General features: G+C 37.5%; 1 protein-coding gene across 1 annotated transcript; it reads left to right on the top strand.

Moving 5' to 3' along the window:
• The first annotated feature begins 297 nt into the window (after positions 1–297).
• LOC133521750 (uncharacterized) lies at positions 298–20,180 on the top strand. The gene is made up of 12 exons (XM_061856819.1): positions 298–1,152; positions 3,127–3,349; positions 3,826–4,045; positions 5,035–5,311; positions 7,695–7,901; positions 7,945–8,139; positions 8,718–9,071; positions 9,957–10,228; positions 13,789–14,662; positions 16,619–16,841; positions 18,226–18,445; positions 19,837–20,180. The coding sequence occupies exons 1-12, from the start codon at positions 313–315 to the stop codon at positions 20,114–20,116; spliced, it is 4,185 nt and encodes a 1,394-aa protein (XP_061712803.1). The 5' UTR covers positions 298–312; the 3' UTR covers positions 20,117–20,180.
• The last annotated feature ends 6,649 nt before the right edge of the window (positions 20,181–26,829 follow it).

The raw sequence follows: 26,829 nt of genomic DNA, 5'->3' as shown, positions 1-26,829 counted from the left end.
ACCGTTCTAGAATAATATACATTACAATACAAATAATCTTTATTGCACACTCAATAAAAAAAGAATACAGAAAGAAAACAGCATTCAGAGGTAGAGGTAAACGACATATCTCTGTTACACTAAAAAAACATCTATTATAATATTTTTCCATTCCGATTTGACACAGGTACTAGCTGTCATTAGCCTACTTTACTAGTACCAAATGATAACGCGCTATCAACAATATCGGCGAATCATCTAAGCTCGATAACTACATAATAATGACGTTGCCGCATGTAAATATATAGTAGCACTCTGATTTATTAAGCTACAATGATAACAATGTCTCGACTGAGAGACTTCGTGTTCTTGTGCGCGCTAGTGTGTTCGAGCCTAGATGCCGCAAGAATCTTGGCCGTATTTCCAACTCCGTCAATAAGTCACCAAGTGCCGTTCAGACCCCTTACACAAGAGCTCGCGCGGCGCGGACATCAGGTGGTAGTGATCACGCCCGATCCTGCGTTTCCTAAAGGACATACACCAGAAAATTTAACGGAAATCGACGTACACGACATATCCTACGAAATTTGGCGAAATGTTATGTCAAAAATCGATAGAGGGATAGTGGATGACTCCAGTTCACCTGAGGAAATGTTCAGTAAAGCACTCAGGAACATATTCGAACAGCAAACGTCAGTTTTTGAAGTGAAGGACATAATCAAGAATCAAAATCATACTTTTGATTTACTGTTTGTGGAAGCTTGGTTTAGACAAGCTCTTGGATTTTCACATGTTATTAAAGCACCAGTTATAGCTGTGAGTTCACTGGGTGCTATTTTTGATAATTACCATGTTATTGGAGCACCAACTCATCCTATACTGTACCCTGATTCAATAAATTCGCGTTTTTACAACCTGTCTCTTTGGGAAAAGGTTGGCGTATACGTTACTTCATTCTCTCTACAAAATATACACAAAAATGCAGAAGCAAAAGAAAATACTGTCGCCAGAAGAATATTTGGTGAAGACACTCCTCCTTTGAGTGAGCTCCAAAATAATATTGATATGCTGTTTTTAAACATCCATCCTATTTGGGAGGGCAATCGTCCTGTGCCTCCCAGCGTGATTCATATTGGAGGGATACACCAAAGTCCAGAGAAGGAGTTGCCGCAGGTATGTAGTAGGAAGACCTAGCCGCACAACTGCATGGTCACTCGGATTATTGATAACACCTATTTATACCCACGGCAAAAGTCTTAAATTTAATAAATATATTTAGATTTGGTTCACTTTTTATGATTTAGCCATGGTTTTTATCACATGGGATATTAGTGACTGAAATACGTATCAAATTCAAACGTAACATTAAATTTAAGAAATACATATATTTTCTTTCAGCAATATATATTTCATTTATAAAATAATACAAAACATATCTGATGACCGTGACATTTTAATAATATTATAAAAAAATTAGTAAGTGTATATTTATAATAAAAAATCTAAATAAATTAATAACAAAAAGTTAAAACTTAGTACGTAACTAGTTACGTTAGGGCAACAACAAAAAAGTTGACAACAGGTAATATAGAATTGATTGATTTTACTCGTGTCCATTTGATCCCCCACTCACTTCATTCGTCATTCACTTCAGAGCCCGATTCTGATTTTAATTTCTTGTTTTGAAACTGTTATGGACTTGAGCTGTCAAAAGATTCTAGAGCACAAATATCACTATTGACAGCTGATCCATCAGAGCTATAAAATTTCCAGTACAAGAAATTAAAGCTAGAATCGAGCTATTTAAAGTCGATGGTCATCCGAAACGATACAATAAAAACGAACGCGATCGAATTTAACAATTAATGAGACAATGATACGATAAGTAGGCCTCAATATATAAAAATGTAACCGAATCCTATAAGGACTTCGTTGTTGGCTGAGCCCACAGTCAAAGTCCAACAAAATCATACATTGTTTTCAGTTAAAATTGGAACTGTAGCATTCCTAAAAGTTTACCGATGAAAAATCTTAACTGACAATAATATGGCGATAAAGAGAGTTACACTGACATGACGACAACCATGACATGACGACAACCATGACATGACGACCCTGGACCATGGAGCATGACATTTTTTCATATAACATACTAAAAAATCATGGAGAAAGGAAAATATTTTATATTTTCTTTTTTTGTATGGACGAGAACACTTCCCTCTTAATACTTCGGCACTACTGCTCTGAAACTTCTGGAATCAGTAGTGTTTGTTTACCTATATTTTGTATTGTGTATGATTTAACGCATCCAATGCCAATGCAAACCTTGAGCTACGAACAAAGCCGATTACTTGGTATGTTCGTTTTTTGGCGAAAAGCGCCTTGGAATTTAAATCCCGCCTAGCGGATCGCTGGAACGGAATTAGTTAATAGATCGCTAAGCAAATGTACAGTCAGCATCAAATAGTTAGTGATGGCCATAGTGGCCAAATATATCGAAACACACCTTTATGTCTGGGTCACAAAAGTGTGTTACAATATATTGGGTAACTTTGATCATCAGTATTAATGCAGACTGTAATTTTTATGACCGAATTAATATGATTGGTCACTAAAATCTACCAAAAAATGAAAAGTCGAATAATTAGGAAACGGTTACTTAAAAACAGTTATAACATTTCCAGGAAATAGGTAATATCAATCATCATATCATTAAGGTAAAATTATTTTGACTGTGTTAAGGGACTTCATTTTGGTAACAGACCTATTATTTTGCTAATAGAACCTCCTATTCTTAGAGGACAGAGATTTTAATTAGGCAATATAAAATAGTGATCGAAGTATTATGTAGGATACCTACACGTTTTAATTATTTGGTAATTCGAATATGGACTACGTTTTGATATTTTTAGGGGTTATATATTATATTTAAAGGATATAAATTAGAGACTAATCTACATTTTGGCAACAAAAATATAGATAGGTACCTTTCGGACATTGTTTATGTTTAAACTGTGTTTAATAACATTTAAAACTTTCGCCCTTTGAACACATTATTTCCGAATTTTCCGATGATCGCGATAAGGCCGGTTATAAATACTTTTGAATATGTCATTAATACTTAATTTACTTAACATTTATTTCTAGGACTTAAAACAGTACCTCGACTCATCCGAGCACGGCGTCATCTACCTGAGTTTTGGTACAAACGTCGACACTTCAATGCTGCCCCCAGAGAAAGTGCAAGCCATCATAAACGTGTTATCGCAACTGCCATACGACGTCCTCTGGAAATGGAATCAGGACGAGCTCCCCGGACGAACAAAGAACATCAGGATTTCAAAGTGGTTTCCCCAGTCTGACCTCTTAAGTGAGTCTGTTACTAAATATTGAAATTGTTATAATGTTTACGGTACTCAAGAACTTACAAATTTTATTTTTTTAACCGACCTAAAGATATGCTTTTCTGGGTATCTGGTCTTGAAATAAGTATTTCTAAAACATGTGATACCTGAGGATATTCCACGATTTATAGCGAATTGGACCTGCACAACGAGCCTCTTATTTATTACAAGTAGTTCGACAAGTTGTATTAATAAGCTATATCTACTTATCCAGTCAGTATCAAAAGTAGCGAATCAAAAGTATCTTCGTAAAAACTTAACAAAAAGTAATGGTTTTATATGTAGAACAATAAACACTGTAAAAGATTTACGTCTAAATGTGAATTTTAAAGATCTATCTATATTTAGAAAAGTTATCCAGAATATCAGATAATTTTGCCGCGTTATTTCATCCGCTACTATTGATGCTGACTGTACAGCAGTGAACTTATTTTTTTTACAGAACATCCAAAGATCAAACTGTTTATTACGCAAGGAGGCTTGCAATCAACAGACGAGACACTTATCGCCGGGGTTCCTGTCGTGGGCATACCAATGATTGGCGACCAGTGGTACAACGTCGAGAAATACGTGCACCACAGAATTGGAAAGCAAATAAACCTTCCCGATCTCGATGAAGAAACACTTAAGAGTGCCATCAAAACTGTTATTGAAGATAAAACGTAAGGTTTATCACTTGCGCTTCTTTAAACATGCACATACTAGGTTTGTTATGTACGAGTAGTTCACTGACTCTCCATCATACTTGCACAGACCACATCATATCACGATAGACATTAACTACCCAGTAGCAGCTTGTCTACGCACCCTGAAATGTGAAACTAATCGCAATACTTACCCTAGTTATTTAAGTATTCAATCATTAAGCTTATTAGGTACCTTATTATCATAAGTACACGAGTATTTTCTAGAGCACACAATAATGAACAATTACTCGGAAAAAAGGGTTACATCTGTGAGCGATATTACGTATTGACCGTGTACCATACACATCCAAATTTGACAGCACTTTTTACGTAAGCCCTGATTCGATTTTGAGTTTCCAAAACGTCCCGCTTGGCGCGTTGTTTCTAAATCCCATACAATACGTCATGTCACGCTATCGAATAAATTTACACTAGGAGTTCAGTACCCCTAGTGTAAATATTTTCGACAGCGAAACGTGACGTACGCGTTTGCGTTAAGTGTCATTTTGTATGAGATTTTTGACTTTCCAAAACGTCCCGCTTGGCGCGCTGTTCAAAAACCCATACAAAATGAGACTTAACGCAAACGCGTACGTCACGTTTCGAAATCGAAATTATTTACACTAGGGGTACTGATGTCATTCAATTATCGTGAATTACGTTCGTAAGTATTTGTCCGTACCTACATATATTGGCGCGGGCGAAACGCACGATAACTAAATAATATGATTCAAATATTATTCTAAAGTCAGTGTAGTTAAGTTCGGATTGTACTGATAGGTCTTAATTGCTTGTAATACTAGAACCCTACACTTTAACCTATTGTGATAAATAAACCTCTCAAATCGACCGGGATGTGGACCGTGATTACCTTTTGTATTGTTTTAGGGCTCCTGATATTTCACTTAAGTCTAGTGAAACTAACAGTTAATCATTCAAAGCTGTAAATAAAGCTTTCTTTGCAGATACCGCGAAAACGTAGTGCGCCTGAGATCCCTGATGGCGGACCAGCCGATGAGCCCCCTGGAGCGCGCGGTGTGGTGGACGGAGCACGTGTTGCGGCACGGCGGGCGGCACCTGCGCGCGCCGGCCGCCAATATGAGCTGGCGCGAGTACTACGAACTGGACCTAGTACTTATCATACTTAGTATAGTCACGGCTGCAATTGTGATTGTATCGTTAGTATTATACAAGACTGTAAGATTCATTTTAAGTTTAAGAAATGTTAAAGCTAAACAGTCATAAATTATAAGGACATGAACTGATATTTTCATGTTTTATTTTTAGTATAATAAAACTTTTAAAATGTCCAGATAATCCAATGAAACCTCAAGAGCAATGGAAAAACTACACTCAAATAGTATAGATATTACTGCAACTGTGTAAGTATCATCGGTACAAGATTGACAGAATCGGTTTAGGTTCGAGTAATATAAAGAATAACCGATTGTAGAAAGGAGTTAGTACCTAATAATTATAGCAGTTACTCACATTGTTATAGCAGGTGTCCGGTCCGGACCTCTCAGCAATAGCCCAATATTTTAACCAGCAAACATTTTTTTATACCAACAACTTTTTACAGCAACATCATAACCGGCAATCTTCTCCACTATATTTACAATAGGCTCTACGCCTGCTGGGATCGATTTACGGGTAAAAATCTATTTGTACCCGTAAATAGGTTCTAGCAGGTGTATTACATAACGGTCGGTTTGCAAAGATTTGTTACTGCCTCGCTGTCAATTTGCCGTTTTCAAAGGTAGCTTTAAATACTCAGCAAAAAACTGCTGGAATAATATACTGCCACCTATCAAAAACTTAAATTCAATTGGTACTTTTAAATTAAAACTCAAATAACAACTAGAATTTCAAAGCGCGCTACCTCATGGTACTTGAGAAAAACCGTCGTATCTGTAGTGGTCGAAATCGTACTTATGCGCCGTTCAACTTTGTTAATCTCAGTACCTACTTATAGTAAAATTATTACATTCATGTTATTGATATCCTCAATATATACTTTATTACCATACGTATTAATTTAGCCTAAACATTAAACCTACCTTCACATATCATACAACTTAGTATTATACAACTTAGTATCTTATAAATATATCCACAAACATAAACATATATAAAACATAAACATAAACATATATATAAAGAACATTACTTGTCTCTTTTATAAATGTAGTTGTTATTCTTGAAATTCTTCGTTATTTGTATGGCTTTTCCTTTGTCATTTATTTATATATTTATTTGTTATTTATATATTGTTTATATATAGTAATAAATGTAGTATACCTATATATATTAAATATTTGTAGTATATGTATTTTATTTTAGTATTTTATTATTATTTTTGCACCACCCGTTACCTTGATTACGTTCGCCATTTCTCTATCTGAAGGTTGTCTGGAAGAGATCGCTGTTTAGCGATAAGTCCGACTGTTGTTACCTACATATTTATACCTTTACATACTTTATACCATTTTTTTTTTAGTGTGCAATAAAGCATTTTATTATTATTATTACATATACATACCTATATTATTTTCTACACAAACTAAAATAGTCTTAGCCATACAGTTTCCGATAAGCAGCAAGCAAATTCGTATTGTACGAAGGGTCGGCCTGAAAACCAGCGCTGTAGTAGGTAAGCCTGCTCCAACACATGCTGAGGTTCGCTCCTTTTTAGCATCACATTTTTAAAAGTTTTTATTACCTGTAAACATATTAATTTGTGCCTATTTAAGTTTAATCCTAAGGCTTGTAATGTTTTGTAGCATTGCCTGTAAACATTTTTCAATGTGGTGTTAAATAAAAAATGTCTATGTCTATAACAGTAAACTTCTCCATACGCCCACTAAATGATCGGGATATATATACCAGTGAGTTATTAATAGTACCTACAATAGAGGAGAGTAAGGCATTGTGGAGAAAAGTGAAGAGTGAAGTAAAAGTGGCGGCCGCTTGCTTACGTTCAACCTATTACGTGCGCATTATGACGCGCGGTTGCATGATTGCTTCAAATTTGTTTAAAGCAAAAAGTTTTTTTTACCTACTAGCGGTCTGTCGGTAGTTGAGAATTGTGCACCCACCCTAGATTATTAATAAACAGTCTTGAAGTCCAACTCGAGTATCATTGACGCCTACCCTGACATGGCGCAGCCGGAAATTATTTAAATGGTTCAAACAAAGATAAAATAGTATAAAAAGTTAAAATATTTAATTAACAGGACTCAGTTGTTTATATACTAATATGGAAACAGTGCTTACGCCTCCGTTACCGTTTACTTATGATCAAAGTTTATTGAACATTACTACGGGCAGTTTAAGTGATAGTTGGAAAAAATGGAGTAAGGGATTTACAATATATTTCGACGCGTGTGAACTTTCTAAAAAAACATCGGCCATACAAATAAATATATTGCTTCATATAGTGGGTGAACAGTGCAGGGAATTGTATGAACAACTAAATGTGAAGTGTACTACGGTAGAACAGGTTTTGGACGAATTTAAAAAATATTTTGATCAAAAGAAAAACTTAACGGTTGAGAGGCATCGATTTTTTACGCGAAATCAGGCAGAAAGTGAAACAATTGAACAATATGTGTTTGATTTAAAGAAATTATCAACTTCATGTGAGTTTGGAACTTTATGTGATTCCTTAATTAAGGATAGGTTGATATGTGGCATCGCGAGCAAAGCTATTCGGGAGAGATTATTACGTGAAGCCGACTTGACTTTAGAACAAGCTATGGAGATTTGTCGAGCGGCTATAGTATCTAAAGTGTATTCGGAAAAAATTGTTGAAGACTCGCGAGAGAAATCGGTACATAACATAACGACGGGTGACAACAACAATTCATTGCAAGATAATAATGTATGGCAAATATCACAAAGAGGAGGTTACGGTCGTGGCCGTGGACGGTTCGCGGGGTCGCGAGGCGGCCGCGGCGCCGCCGCTGGGCGCGGCGCGGGAGCTTGGAGCAGGAGCGGTTGGCGCGCGCAGGACTCGACCGTGTCGGCGCGAGCGGCGGCTGGCGCGGGCGGGAGCGCCGCTGGTGCTCGTAGTGCGGCGCATAATGTGTATAATAACAGTACTCGTTGTTGTAACAAATGTGGTACAACGCACGGAAACTATGCGTGCCCAGCGTATGGGAAACGTTGTTTACGGTGTTCGCGCATGAATCACTTTTCGCGTATGTGTGGCGTATATCAAATTGAGGAGTCGGACCAACAGGTAATATATTGTCTTAATAATGAGATAGATGAATGGTCGATTGTTTTAAATATTAATAGCTATAATTTAAGGTTTAAACTTGATACGGGAGCCGAAGTTAATGTTTTGCCATTACGCTACTTATCTCAAGTTGGTTTAAGCAAAGAAAATTTAATGGTTACCACGTCGCGGCTTCATGGTTATTCTGGAAAGAACTTGGATGTTCTAGGCAAATGTTTTTTGAAAGTGGTATATAAAGATAATGTATATTTTTTGGAATTTAAAGTGGTGGATGTGCCGTCCTCTCCTGTATTAGGTAAATATGATTGCAAGGTAATGAATTTGGTGAAAAGAGTATTTGCAGTGAGTGAAATGGAGCAATTGAACTCTCCGGCTTTTGTTACGGAATATAAAGATGTATTTCAGGGTATAGGTTGTTTGCCTGGTAGTTATAAAATTAGAGTGAATCGCGAATGCAAGCCTGTGGTGCACGCTCCAAGAAAGGTACCAATACCATTGCGAGAAAAACTAAAGGCAAAGTTAGAAGATATGGAGCGACAAGATATCATAGCAAAGGTTGAGGGCCCTACTGATTGGGTCAACAGCATGACTATAGTAAAAAAACCAAATGGAGATCTTAGGATATGTTTAGACCCGAAAGAATTGAATCAAGCTATAAAACGAGAACACTTTAGGTTGCCTACGTTAGACGAAATAGTTTCGAATTTGTCAGGGGCTCAGTATTTTAGCACATTAGATGCTACTAATGGTTTTTGGCAAGTAAAAATAGAAAATAGTGATCTTTGCACTTTTAATACACCGTTTGGGAGATATAAGTTTCTACGTATGCCCTATGGAATATCGTCTGCGTGTGAGGTTTTCCATCGCAAAATATATGAGAATTTTGACGATATCGAAGGAGTTTGTATGTATGTAGATGACATTTTAGTCTTTGCAAAAACGAAATCTGAGCATGATGAGAGGTTGAGACAGGTATTAGAGAGATGTCGTAAAATTAATCTAAAATTAAATTTTGCTAAGTGTAAATTTGGTCTTGAGGAAATTAAATACTTAGGACATAAAATTACGAGGAAAGGTCTATACCCAGATGATAGTCATATCTCGGCTATTATTAATATGCCTAGGCCACAGAACAGTAAGGACGTTGAACGTTTGTTAGGACTAACAACGTACGTGGGTAACTTCATACCTAATCTTTCTAATAAAACCGAACCACTCAGAGAATTGTTGCGGAAAGATATAGAGTGGCATTGGAATGAGAGACATGAAAACACATGGAATATCATAAAAAAATGTTTGTCCGAAAAACCAGTGCTGCAATATTACAGTATGTCTAAGCCCATAAAACTTTCAGTAGATGCGAGTAAGAGTGGCCTGGGATGTGTACTTTTACAAGATGGTCTGCCCGTGTGTTATGCCTCAAAGGCACTTACAAAAACTGAGCAGAGATACGCACAAATAGAGAAAGAGTTATATGCATGCGTATACGCATGTGAGAAGTTTTATGGTTATATTTATGGGCGCTCAGATATAACGATTGAAACTGATCATAAGCCCCTGTTGAGTATAATAAAAAAACCGATTGTGGATGCCCCACCCAGGTTACAGCGCATGCTATTAAGGCTCCAACCATATTCGTTTCAGCTGGTTTACAAACCAGGCAAGCAGTTGCATATCGCGGACGCGTTATCGCGCGCCTACGAGCCGCCCGCGGCCTCTTCCAGTGATCATCATGACCTGCAAGACGAACTTACAGAGGCGGTGCACACAGTGTGTGCATACAATGAGCTAACTGATACGCACTATTTAATACTACAAAAAGAAACAGATAGTGATAGTGAGATGCAGCTGTTAAGAAAGTATATTAGAAAAGGATGGCCAGAAGAAAAAAAAGACGTAGAAGATGTTGTGAAGCCGTATTGGCAATACAGAGAGGATTTAACAGAAGGAAATGGATTATTATGGAAAGGATGTCGAATAATAATACCTAAAAAGTTACGCGGTGACATGCTTCAAAAGATACATTATGCGCATTTTGGCCTTGAAAAGTGTTTGTTAAGAGCGCGAGAGTTATTGTTTTGGCCCGAAATAAACAATCAATTAAAAAACTTTATATCAAATTGCCAAGCGTGTTTAACATTTAGAAAAAACAACACAAAAGAAAAACTAATTCCACACGAAGTACCAAAGAGACCATGGTCTAAAATAGGTATTGACATGTTTCATATCAATCGAAAAAATTACTTACTGATTGTCGATTATTATACCAAATACGTGGAGGTACGCGAAATGCGTAGCACATGCACTCTCTCACGCGATAATAGATGAGTTAAAATGTATATTTAGTAGTCACGGAATACCCGAGATAATTATGTCTGACGGAGGACCTCAATTTGTTTCACGTGAATTTAGTAATTTTGCAAATGAATGGCAATTTAATCACGTACGCTCTTCTCCTCACTATGCCCAGTCCAATGGACAATCAGAACGCAGCATTCAGGTAATAAAAAATATTATAAAAAAATGCACCTATACGTCGACCGATTTTCGCCTAGCCTTGCTAGAATATCTTAATACACCAATAAGCGAATACTTACCCTCTCCGGCAGAATTACTTCAAAATAGAAAATTACGTAGCATTCTACCACTACGCGAAACAGTCCTAGATGCGACAGTTAATCACAGCGTTAGGAACAGATTAATTGACCGTCAAAATAAATATAAAATGTATTACGACATGAACGCAAAAAACTTATCTCCCTTAAAAGTAGGGCAAAAAGTAAAGGTAAGGCATGACAATAACAGCATTTGGATAAGCGGTACGGTTAGTAAAATTTTAAGAGATCGGTCATATCAAATATTAATGGGAAACGGTAATAAAATAATACGGAATAGACGTCACATCATACCGGACTCCCCGCACCGTCCGGAAACCGATCCGGAGTATGGGTTCGATTACGACCACATTCTTCCGCCGCAAATGCAATTCACATCAACTTCGGTTCCCAATTCAAATATTATTAATGTAAACACAAACCAAACTGATTCTTATGTAACTCGTTCCGGCAGGACAGTGATACCTCCCAATAGATGGGGCAATTGGAGTACATAACTGGAATTCAAGTATACCTGCCTGTTGGAGACCTGCCTGCCTAATAGGTTGTTAAAATAAGTAAAAGTGAATACTCAAATATACTAAGATAATCGTTTAGTAGATTAATTTGTCAATTTCGATAAATTTAAGTAAAATATTATATTTGATGTTTATTTAGGTATGCATGCATTATGTAAAAAAAAAAAAGATAGTACCTAATAATAAACAAACATTTAATATTGTATAAATAAAATAAAATGTTAGAAAGTTAAAAAAGTATGAACAATGAAATATAATGATAAGATATGTACTTCATAAAAACAAGTAAGCACCAAAATAATGTTCACTATTAAAATTGTATATCGAAATTCAATAAATACTTATATTATTAGTTAAAATTGTAAAAGTAGAATAATGTATTTAGTAAAAACTAAAAATTATATAATATACAAATGTTATCCAAATAACTAATAATATTGTATAGGTTCTTTACAATCTATGGAAAAGCATAGGTTTGTTTAAAGTACTAGGTTAATAAAATTAAGATAATGCATGCTTCTTTTAAGTATGTTGTTTTCTTATTTTTGATTTTAAGAAGGAAGATGTCGGTAGTTGAGAATTGTGCACCCACCCTAGATTATTAATAAACAGTCTTGAAGTCCAACTCGAGTATCATTGACGCCTACCCTGACACGGTCATTAGCCAATTTTACTAGAACTTAAAGATGCCACGATATCAGCAGTTTCTGCAAGTCATCTGAGCTCGACAACTACATAATAATGATTTTGCCGTAATTACGTCAATAACCCTGATTTATCAAGCTAACATGCCAGCAATGGCTCGATTAAGTAACTTAATTTGCTTGTGTGCGTTAATGTATTCGAGTCTAGATGCCACAAGAATCTTGGCCATATTACCAGCTGCGTCAATAAGTCACTAACTACCGTTTAGATCCCTTACACAAGAGCTCGCGCGGTACGGACTTGAGGTGTTAGTGAAATAATCATAAAATACTACGTAATAGCATTGGCGGAGATCAGTCGATTGCCCCCGAACCTCCTGACCAGAGAGTCTATCTATGATCATGACTTAACTGAGCAAGATAGAAAAAAAATTGAAATATATAACCTGTATATCCCCTATTTTTATTAGGGGGGGAATGCTTTCCGCATACCACCCAGGTGCGGGAGGTGACCCGAGTGGTTATGTGGGACTCCCGTCTAGGCTAATGAGGCCTACGGTATACCCACTAAAAACCCCCCATATGCCACCTCGCCGCCTTATTGGTGGGGTTACGGGAACACTTGCGTACTCATCCGCGACCCCACCGGCGGTAGCCGCCCGCGAGCGGCTCCTTCGCGGATGCCCGAAGGCCCTTCACGCGAGGCGCGCCAGATGGTTCGACGCGCCTTCCTCCTCAGCCTCCGTCCTGCAGTGTAGCGGACCCCCCCGAGCCCGCCACAAGGAGGCCACGGGCGCCAGAAAACTCCCCAGCGCCCGGCGGCAGATGAGGTCCATGGTTCTGCCGCAAACCACAACTCTGCTGCAGAGGACAGGGAGAACGGCACACCGTAACACCGACACTCCTCTTCCTCTGCAGCCCCACCAACGCCGCTACAGCGGAACGGCCCCGCCAAGGTCGCAGGGGATAGGGAGAGTGGCGCATCGTGATACCATCACGCCTCTTCCCCTGCGATCCCACCTCGGCCGTCGAGGATAGGGAGAACGGCTAACCGCAATACCGACACTCCTCTTCCTCGACGGTCCACCTCCAACGCGTCACAAGCGGGCTTATCAAGCCCACTTGGAGCGTCCTCCTCGGGCCAGCCAGCACCTCAAACAGGCCGGCCCTGGTTGCCTCTTCGCTTCACCGTGGGAGACCAAGCCACGGCTACTAAGCCCCTCCACCACGACAAGGTGGGCAACCCTCGGGGGGAACCTGTATATCCCTGCTTCAACTTCTACGCCAAATCAACAAGTAAGAGAGATGACCAATTTTACTTCCATGGAGCTAGATGAAACAACTGCTGGGATATTTAAAGTTGGCCAAAATTATTCAAGGACCCAAGACAAACAATTGTGTACTGGACGATCAGACTGGAGAAAAAGGGACTGCCGAGAAACCCTCGGTAGATATTTACGACTATCGAATTGATAAGTTATTTAAGGGTAGGCCCTTAAATATAGAGTATTCATTGGACCGACATCATAAATAAGTCTGCAAAAAAATCATAACTAGCGGATTTCACGCAAACGCTAATGTATAAAGTTACTGTATTAACGTCTCACGACAGTTTAAATTGGACGCAATCAACAGTTTGTATTCTACAAGTCATCTGTGCTCGATAACTCCCTCCATGGCCACGACCTTGCCACGTATGAATATATAATAGTGCTGTGATTTATCAAACCACAATAATGACAATGGTTCGACTGAGAGTCTTCTTGTGTTTCTGTACATTAGTGTGTTCGAGCGTAAATGCCGCAAGAATATTGGCTGTATTTCCGGTTCCATCAATAAGTCACCAAGTAACATTCAGACCCCTTACACAAGAACTCGCGCGGCGCGGACATGAGGTGGTAGTGATCACGCCGGATCCTGCCTTTCCCAAAGGACAAGCACCAGAAAACCTGACGGAGATAGACGTACACGACGTCTCCTACGGAACTTGGAGACAGCTTATGACTAATGTCAATAACGGCAAACAAAATGATTTCAGTTCACAATATGAAGCATTCGGTGAAGCAGTGAGAACCATATTCGAACAGCAAATGACAGTTTTAGAAGTTCAGAACATAATCAAGAACCAAAATGATACTTTTGATTTATTGATAGTGGAAGCTTGCGTTAGACATGCTCTCGGATTTTCTTATGTCATTAAAGTGCCAGTTATAGCTGTGAGTTCATTTGGTGCTGTGTTTGATAATTACGATGTTATTGGAGCTCCATCTCATCCTATGCTGTACCCTGATGTAATGAATTCACGCATTTACAACCTCTCTTTTTGGGAAAAGATTAACCTATACTATAATACATTCACTATACTGAATCTTCATAAAAGCGCAGAAACAAAAGATAATGTTGTCGTCAGAAGAATTTTTGGTAAAGACACTCCTGCTTTGAGTGAACTACAAAATAATATTGATATGCTATTTTTAAACATTCATCCTATATGGGAAGGCAATCATCCTGTGCCTCCCGGTGTCGTTCATATTGGAGGAATACATCAGAATCCGGAGAAAAACTTGCCGCAGGTATGTAGGTATCTCAAATTGTAATTACCCTCAGAAATATACTTAGTAAATGATTTAGCTCATTTTACTTATTACAATTGTTTTAATCGAATTTATTATACTTTATTTCATTTTTTTGCCACCTGTGGTGTAATAAATAGTGACGTAAATATTCACCTGTAACTCAAACGTTTACATATGTTACGTTCCACAGGTGACAAAAAAATGGAATTGAAAAATACAATTAAAAAAAAGAATCAGGGTAAACTGTCTATTACTGGCCACCCTCCTATTACTGGCCACCTTATACTAAAAGGGATTCTGTTTAACAATCACACAATCTAAGTTAATCATCAGAACGACAGTTATTTAGTTTACTTGAATTGTGTAAATAAACAAATAGAATTTTAGTATAAGGTGGCCAGTAATTGGAGGGTGACCAGTAATAGACGGTTTACCCCATAACCGATATGATGACCGAGTAATTTATAATTAGAAAAGATTTATAATATGATATTGACTGTGACACTTTAATAACGTTATAAAAGAATTGGTAAATGTTATTTACCTACGTGTGAATTCGTAATAAAATATTTAAATTAATTCTTCAATTTTTTTAATTTTTCGTTGTAGCTACAACAACAAAGTTAGCTTGGGAAATTGCTTTTTGAAGTCATCTCGCCATTTTCCATTAGCACCTGAAAAATTAGTATGAAAGCGCGATTAGGGGGCGATTATTGAATTTCGATTAGTCGATTACGTCACTCGAAATTGTAGAAAACGGCGAAATGCTAATTTTTGAAATATGATTAATAGAAATTGGGAGTCTAGTGGTATTGACCACTCGTTTTCAATTCTATTAGTAGAATTTTAATGCCTAGTGGTGGAAATTGTATTGAACGAAATACACGAAATCCAGCGATCGAAATTAAAAAATCGGCCCCTTGAGTTATCATCAATCATAATTAGGCCTCTCCATAAAAAAATGTCACCCAAGCCTACGTATAAAGATGAGAGAAAGAGAGGAGGGTATATGACGTAACAACAAGTTGACTAACGCCCCAATTCAAAGAATGCTTAATAGTACATTACAATACAAGTGCGAAAAATAGGAAAGGGAGTGTTTAAAATCGACACGAATTGCGAATTACCTATTCGCACATGTATAGTACAACGTTTTACAGTACATATGGCCCTTTAAATGTTCCACACAGTAACGTAATATGTTAATTTTCGCACTGGTGCGGTAAAGTAGCACCATATGTACTGTAAAATAAGATATCACAGCATTACGATACCGATGTGTCAGTGTCAATAGTGACGTTTTTGGTTGACTTGTCACTTTTAACATTGACATCTTATAATCATTGTTTGAATTGGACAGTAAGGCCACCAAGTTATACAAACTGATATAACGATATTGTTTTTTTTTTCAGTAAAAATTGAAACAACTAGCGAGCATTCCTTCACTACAAATGAAAACCAATTAAAACTAAAGTAAAAAAAAGACAGCGGTTTATTTTCAAAAACTATGTAATTGCGTTTTTAGGTTTTCGTGGGCAAAATAGCCAAAACGGAAGCTTACTATTTTTTTTTCATTCGTTTGTATATTTTCGATAATATTATGAGCACAGTCCGCCGACTCGTAAATTACTGTCCCAACCGGAATAAAGCAAACAACTTGTAAATTAAACTGTTTTTTTTTTTGTTTAAAAGAGATTACCTCCAAGGTGGTCCCATAATATTTCTGGGCCTGATCATGACTTTGCCAATTGAATTTTTTGAAACCGTATTGTGATACTACAGTATGTAAAACTCTGCTCTCTGAACTTACGGCACCTTAATATTAAGTACATTATTTTTCAATAAACTTAACTTTTGTTCCGAACTTTTATAATAGTGTTGCGAAATATGTTTTATGTTTATAGTGAATAGTTCAATCTTAAAAAAAATGTTTTTCTTGATATCAATTTGTAGGACTTACAGCAGTACCTCGATTCATCCAAGCACGGTGTTATCTACCTGAGTTTCGGTTCAAACGTCGACACATCGATGCTGCCCCCAGAGAAAGTGCAAACCATCATAAACGTGTTCTCGCAACTGCCATACGACGTCCTCTGGAAATGGAACCAGGACGAGCTCCCCGGACGAACAAAGAACATCAGGATTTCAAAGTGGTTTCCCCAGTCTGACCTCTTAAGTGAGTCTGTTACGAAATATTAAGCCGAAAGTGGAGAACCCGCGCGAAATCGCCTTTTCATACAAACGTATTAATTTTCCTCTCTGAGTATTAACATTATTGAAAATATTTTGACACAATTTATAAAATATAATGAAACCACAGCTATGCCCCTACGTAAGATTTTTCAATTTTTTTAATTTTTTTTTTAGTTCGTACCTAATTATGAAAATAATCCTAAAAAGGCAAACGTAGGGGCATAGCTATGATTAATGTACATTAAATAATGGTAAATTATCTTCCATAATTTCAATATCCACATAGGAAGATGGGGACTACTTTGTATGGAGAAGCGACCGTCTTTTTTCCTCTTAAGAGTCGCCACACTCTTATTTCATAACGACATGCTAAAATAACATGAAACTTGGTATGAAAATTGAAGGACCATTTATGCCTATCTATGCTAGAAATTTGAAATAAAAAGAAAATAGAGCGAATAGAAAAAAATTACAAAAATTGGCGGTTTCATACATTTTGGCTGTCTGACCTTGACATTTTCTATGGGAGGGTAAAAAATTTTTTTCGCGATTTCAGGCTTGTTCCTATAATCATGGGAAATGCCCAATATGAGGAGGGGGCAAAATTTCAAAGTCTAGTGACTAGATCAAGTGATGTATCATTTGAAAGAGCTCAAATTGACCATTCTAAAACATTTTTTTTGTGTTGGAACAAAAAAATTATGAAGGAAAATGTAAAAAAAAAACCATTCCCCCTTCTCCGTATCTCTGAAGTTTAGCCAAGAAAAATTATGTTTTTTTCACTTAATATTAACATTACTATAAATTTTACAGGAAACATATAATCAGTGGTGTAAATAAATTCGATTTCGAAACGTGACGTACGCGTTTGCGTTTAGTCTCATTTTGTATTGGATTTAGAAAGAGCGCGCCAAGCGGGACGTTTTGGAAACTCAAAATCCTATACAAAATGTCACTTAACGCAAACGCGTTCATCACGTTATGATGTCGATTAAATTTACACTAGGTGTACAGACCTCTATCTTGGCAACGTTTTTTTAATTAACAAAAAAAAACGAATTTAGTTTCCCATTTAACCAACTATAAGTGTATTTATTACACTAGATTTCTATGAGATTACAAATAAAAGAAAAACATACGTGCCTTACATTGCGCAAATTAGTGTAGTAAATAGATATTTGCCGATAGATGGCGTGGTACACAATTATACTTAGTATAGGTACTTCTGATGAAAAGTCTTTTGCCTTTATAGTTACACGAGATAATTCAAAGTTTGTACAGAACCCTCGTTGCGCGAGTAAAACGAACTCGCACTTGACTGGTTTTTTATATTTATCCTAGCAGTAAACTTAAATATTTATTTACAGGACATCCAAAAATCAAACTGTTTATTACACAAGGAGGCTTGCAGTCAACAGACGAGACAATTATCGCCGGGGTTCCCGTCGTGGGCATTCCAATGTTCGGCGACCAGTGGTACAATGTCGAGAAATACGTGCACCACGGAATTGGGAAGCAAATAAACCTTCCCGATCTCGATGAAGAAATACTTAAGAGTGCCATCAAAACTGTTATTGAAGATAAAACGTAAGATTATCCACTTGCAAATATACTTTAAATAATACTACGTATTAAGCGCTGCTCGCTTATACTCTGTCCATACATTTAATGATGAGTAAAAAGAGACGCTTTCCAGGTATATTTTCGTACATTGACCCGCCTGTTGCTATCTCTATTGCACGCGCACAATTATATTGCTGTTCCGTCCATGATGCCGGTTGTCAATGTCACTGAGCGAGTTTGACAACAATATAGTAATTATGCGTGTACATTACAGTTGGCAATAGGTGGATCAATGTACGAAAATCTATCTGAAAAGCGTCTCTTCTATAGTATGTGCATACCTATAGTAATTTGTGTAGGCATCTTTCCAAAGAGAAAATATGTTTTTTTTTGCTTTCTAGATACAGCAGGGATGCCTTAGTGGATCTTCAATGAAAACTTGTTATTAAAACTTTTGTACCAGGATTTATTTTTACAAATTAGGATTAAATTACAGTACAACCTTGCTCGCTCAATGTATTTTAGGGGATTGCCGTTGGCTGCTGTCATCGGACGTTATATGTATAGTTACTCGGGCGTTCGTCGCCGATCTTCAAATTTCCAAGGTCATCGGCCGTCCGTGACGTCACCAAATATGCGTCCTGTGGGGCTAAGATGGTCGGCGCTTTATCATTTGTCACCATGCCTGTCACGTTCTATCTTATATATAAGTGCGATTGTGACGCATGACATGGCAGGTGATAACAATGCGAACATGATACCGCTGCTGCAGAGCAAAGATGGATGACTGTCTATCATTTGTCACCATACGTGTCACGCTGTAACAAAAACGTAAGTGCGAAAGTGACGCATAATATGACAAGTGACAAAAACACGACCATGATACCGCTGCTGCAGTGGCAGCATAGTTCCATTTTTATGCCAATCACATTCGCACTTACATCGTTGTTAGAACGTGACAGGCATGGTGACAAATGATAAAGAGCCGGCCATCTTAGCCCTACTGAAAATATGTGATAATTCAAACGGGCAGATTAAATCGAATATCACAAACTTACCTACATTGTAAGGATATGTAGGTTTGTCACTATTAACTTATAAAAAACCAGTGGACCCTTATTTAATGCAAGGCGTAATGTACACTTTTATTTATAGCATTGGCAATATCTGTCCAGGTAAAGCCCGATTCTGACATATAACTGCATTTAGTGGTAGACCCGTATTTAACTTATGCAAAGGCGTCGCCAGGGGTTGGCAACGGAGTCAGCTGCCTCCCCCTAGAGAATAAAATTTATAACTAAATGTATGCCTCCCTCCCCCTCCCCTTGGCCATCGGCCATATTAACCACATATCAACTGCCCCCCTTGCTGCCGACGCCCATGAACATATACGATCAATAAACCTCATTTTTCAGATACCGCGAAAACGTGGTGCGCCTGAGATCCCTGATGGCGGATCAGCCGATGAGCCCCCTGGAGCGCGCGGTGTGGTGGACGGAGCACGTGCTGCGGCACGGCGGGCGGCACCTGCGCGCGCCGGCCGCCAACATGGACTGGCGCGAGTACTACGAACTGGACCTAATACTTGTCGTCCTTAGTACAGCCACCACTGCGATTGTCGCAGTATCGTTGCTATTGTACAAAACTATAAGAGTCATCTTAGCTTCAAGTAATGTTAAAGCAAAACGTTTGTAAATAGTTTAGGATTTTACTGATATATTTATTTTATTTTTAATATTGATGTTTATGTCGCCTAAAAGCCAGACTTTTATTACAAAAAATACTGAATGTGCTCCTGGTACTAGCGTTCAGTAGCAGTGCATACGGACTGGAATTCATGCGTACTCAACTACAGCTGGTGTTACAAGTTGACCGGTCAACTGAGGCGATTGGTAAGAAGTTATAATGGTCAGCTATGAACTGGCTGAAAGCTTGGCTGCATGAAGCTAGTGTGTATTATGTTAAGTAAACCATGACATATAAACTATGTAGTTTGAGTTCCAAAGTCACCGCGTGGCTTCTTTCCTACATGAAGCGTACGAGATGAAAATAAACACTTACTGGTGTCATCAAGAAGTGAATTCAAAGCTATCAAAATGAACATTTAAAATACAGTGATTTTATTATGTGACCATACCACAAAACAGATAGGTACTCTGAGGGGTGAATAGGGAAGACATGGTAATCTGCTTACCGTGTGTCCTGAACCTGGGAGACTTGTACATCCTGCGATCAAGACTCCCAATTAGGGGTAAACAAGTTACCCTAACACAGGGGACACATGGTAAAAGCCTACAGTACGACATTTCATTAAATAATGGTCTAAATTGTAGCACAATACAAAATATTCATGAATAGATAAATTCTGAATCGTTTGGTCTATAAAGCTTTTCAATAAAAAAATAAAAAGAATAGGACATTATTACACAGATTGACTAAGTCCCACAGTAAGCTCAATAAAGCTTGTGTTGAGGGTACTTAGACAACGATATTATAATACGAGTATATAGGCCGAACCGGTAGTCAATACGCAAAATAATAAAAAAAATGTACTAAAATCAAAAGGGGTGATCAAACCTCCCCAATTTCCCCTATGTAGATCATACTGAACAACTTTTACTATGGAACCAACCACGAAAACTACAAAAAAATCTGCTATGTCATACATTTCGGCGACACCGTGTTTTTTTTAACTTCGGTAACTTCGTGGTATGGCATGGCTAAGTACATTTAAGGAAACTGATCATAGTTATTTTTAGTTATTAATAGCATTGTTGTAACACGGATGTTATATTTAAATCCACCATGCAATTGAAAACTATGACATATCAATCTTCTTTCTCGCGTGGTCCCGGCATTTTGCCACGGCTCATGGGAGCCTGGGGTCCGCTTGACAACTAATCCCAAGATTTGGCGTAGGCACTAGTTTTTACGAAAGCGACTGCCATCTGCCCTTCCAACCCAGAGGGTAAACTAGGCCTTGTTGGGATTAATCCGGTTTCCTCACGATGTTTTCCTTCACCGAAAAGCGACTGGTAAATTTAAAATGATATTTCGTACATAAGTTCCGAAAAACTCATTGGTACGAGCCGGGGTTTGAACCCGCGACCTCCGGATTGCAAGTCGCACGCTCTTACCGCTAGGCCACCAGCGCTTTTTTTATGACATAAAAAAAATATTTATAAACGATGACATATCAATGACATATCGAATATCGATCGTCCGAGATAGTACTTGCGTTTAGTAGCAAATGTACACGCTCGTAGGGCCTTATTAGATAAAACATTTGATTATCTCCAAAAATGGAGTTCATTAGAATACCGTTTTCTTTGAGAAAGTTAATTTAAGCTCAGGAATGCACCCTTTAAATAAACGGACTTGAAAAAACACCGTGTATAAGTCAATGTTTTCTATGGAACAGCAGATTTTTTTAGGGATTTCAGGGTTGGCCCATAGAATTAATCAGGCACAACAAAATCACCCTGTATGCCTTAAGTAACTTTTCTAAGCAATGTCTCCAGAAGAGGGAATAAAAGTAGCCACTCATCTCTTTTACTCCAGTCATTCAAGCCGCGAGCCAGACTGAAAGAATTCCGTCTCACTCCACCGCCCACGTCACTTGACATGCATGGCAAGATTAATGAAAGCCGGCGATGTGAAAATGTACGGAACCCTCGTACGGGCTCCATATTCGGGGAAATAACGAGCTATGCGTGGGGATAGTTACGTCGAAAACGCGTACTTTATAAATAACTAAACTATGTAACTAAAATAAATCTCGTAGGCAAGTACAGTCTATACCATCTGTGGTAGTAATGAGTTCCACTAAAGTTGATTACCTATTTTATTTATCTTATGTCGAAGGATTATCTTTAAAGAGACTTCAGAATATTGTTAATGGTAATGCTATATTAAATTTAGGGTATCTACCGAAGCGCGTTAATTTCATTTTGAAAATCACTACAAATCGAATTATTAATACCTTATGTCCCTAAATAAGGAGATAACCTTGCAAACTACTAGAGAGTTATGGAGAGGAGAATGCTCGGGGTAAAATTACAGGATAGAAATCGCAGCTCTGACATAAGAACCAGAACAAAAGTAGTAGATATCCTCACCCACATTGATATGTATGCAAAAATGGAGGTGGGCAGGTCACACTATAAAGATGTAAGACAGAAAAGTGGAGCCAAAGAATTCTCATGTGGCACCTTATAGATGGGCAAGATCGCAAGGCCCTCAATTAACACGATGAGAAGATGAAATCATACATACAGTGGGACCACTCTGGACAAGGGTGGCAAGAGAGAGGAGATACTGGAAGGAGTTGGAGGAGGCCTTTGCCGACGACTTTGGCACACTGAACTAAAAGACTACATATAACTATTCAAGACTAACTTACTATCAGAACAAAGGGCTATATATAGGTAAATAAACAACCCCTTTGAACAAAATTATTACCGGTCGGTTTTTAAATTTGACAGCAAACGTATAACGCTGTTTCAAAATAATTTTGAACACTTGTGAGCTCAACGGTACACCCCTGCGACATAATTTATGTAACGGAATGATCAAACACGCATTCATCGTTCACTAGTTTTGTGATTAGACTTAATTTGTCAATTCATTTGCTCCGCTTGTCTACCTTTCGTGTGTAGGTACTTATTTACTTCATAATGAAGGTCCTAACGTCGGTTTTAATACAAATTTATTGGCCTTATAATATTATTAGGGCACAAAACATTTTTTTCTGTCCTCGTTTGGTATTAGGTTAGTTAGTGCCTTCGCATAATTCCAAAAAGCGTCAAGTGTTGAAAAAAGGGCCAAATGTTAAAAAACATATATTTAAACATGAAGAAAGCTACGAATTTTTATATTGAGCGAAAAAATGTGTAGGTATAGTATCGTTCGCAGACGTATTAGCTTGTTAAAAAAATGGTATAGAGCTAGATCCATAATATTACAGATTCTACAGAGGCTCCTCCTACACAATAAAAAAAATAATAAGTACAAAAATTTTAGTTTCAGTATTTACCTAGTAAAGTTACAAACTGCAAGGAATCATACTCATCTATATCTAGGAATGAAACTCATCTTTTGCTACAAATTAGTTTTTCAAAAGCGAGCGAAGAATTTCATTAGTTACCAGCACTGGAGCCTATGCATGTACCGGAGCGCAGCCGCGGGAAAATGCCAGTTATTCGTGACTACTATAGCCCTACACAGACAACGCGCAACAGCGGAGTTAGAATCTATGAAAAAACATTATTTGACACTACGGACCCAGACGTCTTATCGGATAGTCAAGTTAGATCGATATTGGAAGATTGTTTTCGTAAGAAACATCAATAGAGCCTAATATGCCTACCTGATTTATCGAAATTCATGTCTTAAATTGATGCATCCATCGTATCTCTGTAACTCCACTTTTGTTTAATATTTTGTGTGAATGACATAATATTAACAAATAAACGAGAAAAAGTTTATACGTATACAAACGTTTACTTATACGACGACCGGTCTAACCTAGTGGGTAGTGACTGCCTATGAAGCCGATGGTCCTGGCTTCGAATTTTCTTCCTTTCCAAATACCATTACTTTAGTCTTGCTTACATTTATTTTCATTCCTTTCCTTTCGAAATACCCATGCATTCTAGTTACCATCTCCTGCAACTAGTTTTTTAATACGTCATAAATGGTACGGAACCCTTTATGGGCGAGTCCGACTCGCATATAGTCGCTTTTTTATTAAGTATTATTAGGTATTAATGTTAGGAACGAAAAACATTTTTCATACAGATTTTTAAATGCTCCTAACTCTTAAAATACCTAGTGAAAAATTCGAAAAACTCAAACGAAGGGGCGTATTTAGCTGTGTGATATACTTACATCAAATTGTGTCAAAATATTTTCAATTATGTTCCGTAGCCTATGGACGCCTGCAACTCCAGAGGTATCACATGCGCGTTGCCAACCCCTTAAAACTCTGTACACTCCTTTTTCGAAAAACCTCATACTGTAGACCCCCGGGAAAACCTCGGCAGGTAGCTCATTCCACAACCGGAGCGTGCGCAGGAGAAAGTTCCTCTTAAACCGCACAGTGCGTGACCATTTAGGTTCTAGGGTGTGAGGATGAACACCCTGCCGTCGGCGGGCGGTACGGTGATAGAAAGTAGCCGTGGGCATCATGTCAAACAATTCATCAGAGCACAGCCCATTGTACAAGCGGTAGTACACACATAAGGAGGCAAAGATCGTAGCATGCCTTTGGACCGAGTCGAAGGGCCCAAGCTGGCACCCACGTGCTCCTGCCCAAAGGTGACAAAAAAACAAATTAAAATAAAGTACCTATGTACTACAAAAAAATTATATTTTTTTAAGGAGGTAAGGTGAAAACAGCGTGCACAATACAGCTGATATTGCACAATTATTGGAAGTATGAGTTTTGCATTAAACTTTTAAAAATTAATTTAGGCAGGGAAATTGTAAATATTTGTCATTTTTGCTGTAAAGTCTCAATTTGAGTGATTACCTTAAAGTAGTAAGCATTCGTGGATTCATGTTCTTTGTCGGACACTGCTTCCCGGCTTCTGGAATAATGTACAATTGTTAACGTTTTTTTTAAGGCTTTAAAATATTGAATTTGTTTCATCGGCAATGTTGAGCCCTAGGTATATAGATCCTGTACCACACTTCTCGTACTGGCATGCATAAAATTCTAAAATTATTCCACAGTTTTGTAACAAAAAATATATTCGTCGAAGTTTTAATAAAAAACATGCATTCTGGAACATGTTTAATTTTTCCCCACTTTAATAAACTCTGTTTTCTTATTAAATTCCTACCATTACTGTTCTGGGTAGTCCGTGCACGCTCCGCTAATGTTTTACTCCCGAAACACGATGACAATTTAGTGCGGCGTCGACAAATTGCTTTCGTGAAAAATGAGTCTCACTACAGCCGCTACACGACTACTATAGGTACAACGGAGCAACTAGTTGCCAGTTATTATGGCTTCTTTAGGTCTTGAGTGTGAGGCATGTGTTGGCAGGATGATAATGTTTTGGTAAGTGGTGTGTTAATAGCATAGACATAGACATAGGTAGACATTTATTTATTCGAAGTTTATGTGACTGCTACATAATTAGGCATTAAAATACGAGTGTGGGTTTATGAAATGAAAGAATGAGTTTCATAAAAGGTGTTTTAATACCTAATTATGTACATTTGCATACACTATTTTATCTACACACATATGAACTATCTATGATATGTTAAGCACCACTGCAACAACGGTCTTATTATACAGTGAAACTTGGTTAAGTGGGACCTAGATAAGTGAGAAACCTCCATAGCTGAGATTCATGATGCAGTCTCGACACTTTAGCACTGAATTACCTCTGTTAGTGAGACAAAACAAGCCTCTATAACTGAGATGAGTATTTTGGATTTGGTAAATGTGACTATTTACCTCTATAATTGAGACAGAGTGTATTTACCTCTATTACTGAGACTACATTTGCAACAATACTATTGCTCAATTGTTTGTTTTAGAATGTTATAGGAATAGACCTCTGTATCTGAGATAACGTCAATCTATGACCTCTTTAACTAGGACTATTCCAGAACCATTCTCGTTTTTTACTAATTCTTACTTTACCCACAAATTCCGCATTTGGTACAATGTGCCTAAAGGTCTTCAAGTTTTATTAAATTAGTTCAAATACTTAAAACTATAGAAACGAAAGGTAAAATCTTGATAAGTAACATGAAAAACAAAAAAATGGGCTTTAAGTCCGCCTCTCGTACGACAAGTTTTTTCTTTTGTGCAATAAAGATTTAAATAAATAAATAAAATGTTGAGACGCAATAAAGCCTGTATCAAATTTAATGTGTCAAATCTATCATTTGTAGAATCATAAAAAATAAATTGGAAATAATATTTAAATAGCTTTTAAAAGTTCAGTCAATGTTCTGAAGGACACGGATTATTTTACAACACATACATAATGTTTACAAAATAATTTATTAACTAACCATCTCTAAAACTGAAATAATCTCTATTTTCACCTCTATTAATGGAACCCTCTGTAAATGAAACAGACATGATTTATACCTGGCTCATTAAGACCCTGGGTAAGTGGAATACCTCTTTACGTGAGACGAATTGGCAGTTCCCTTGAAGTCTCAGTTATCTAGGTTTCACTGTAACACTATTTTACGGAAATCTCGTATACGAAGTCGCATCTCCGAAAAATCTGAATCACTAATTTAAAAAAATTGCGAAAATTTCGCTATAGTTAGTTTATAAAGAACAAAACAAACTAATTTCACACATACTAATTATAAGATAAACTGAACGTCAATTGGCGGTAAATTGGTAAATGAAAACTATTACCACGCATGTC

The sequence above is a fragment of the Cydia pomonella genome, chromosome 10, assembly GCF_033807575.1.
Source record: "Cydia pomonella isolate Wapato2018A chromosome 10, ilCydPomo1, whole genome shotgun sequence".
Taxonomy (NCBI): domain Eukaryota; kingdom Metazoa; phylum Arthropoda; class Insecta; order Lepidoptera; family Tortricidae; genus Cydia; species Cydia pomonella.
The sequence above is the reverse complement of the archived record's forward strand: the minus strand, read 5'-3'. Positions and strand labels throughout refer to the sequence as shown.

What these genes read in the sequence shown, in the direction of transcription:
- LOC133521750 (XM_061856819.1), top strand. Translation starts at nt 313, where the DNA reads ATGATAACAATGTCTCGACTGAGAGACTTCGTGTTCTTGTGCGCGCTA. An exon ending in CAGAGAAGGAGTTGCCGCAG is followed by an intron (nt 1,153 to 3,126) that starts GTATGTAGTAGG and finishes ATTTATTTCTAG; the next exon opens with GACTTAAAACAGTACCTCGA. An exon ending in TCCCCAGTCTGACCTCTTAA is followed by an intron (nt 16,842 to 18,225) that starts GTGAGTCTGTTA and finishes ATTTATTTACAG; the next exon opens with GACATCCAAAAATCAAACTG.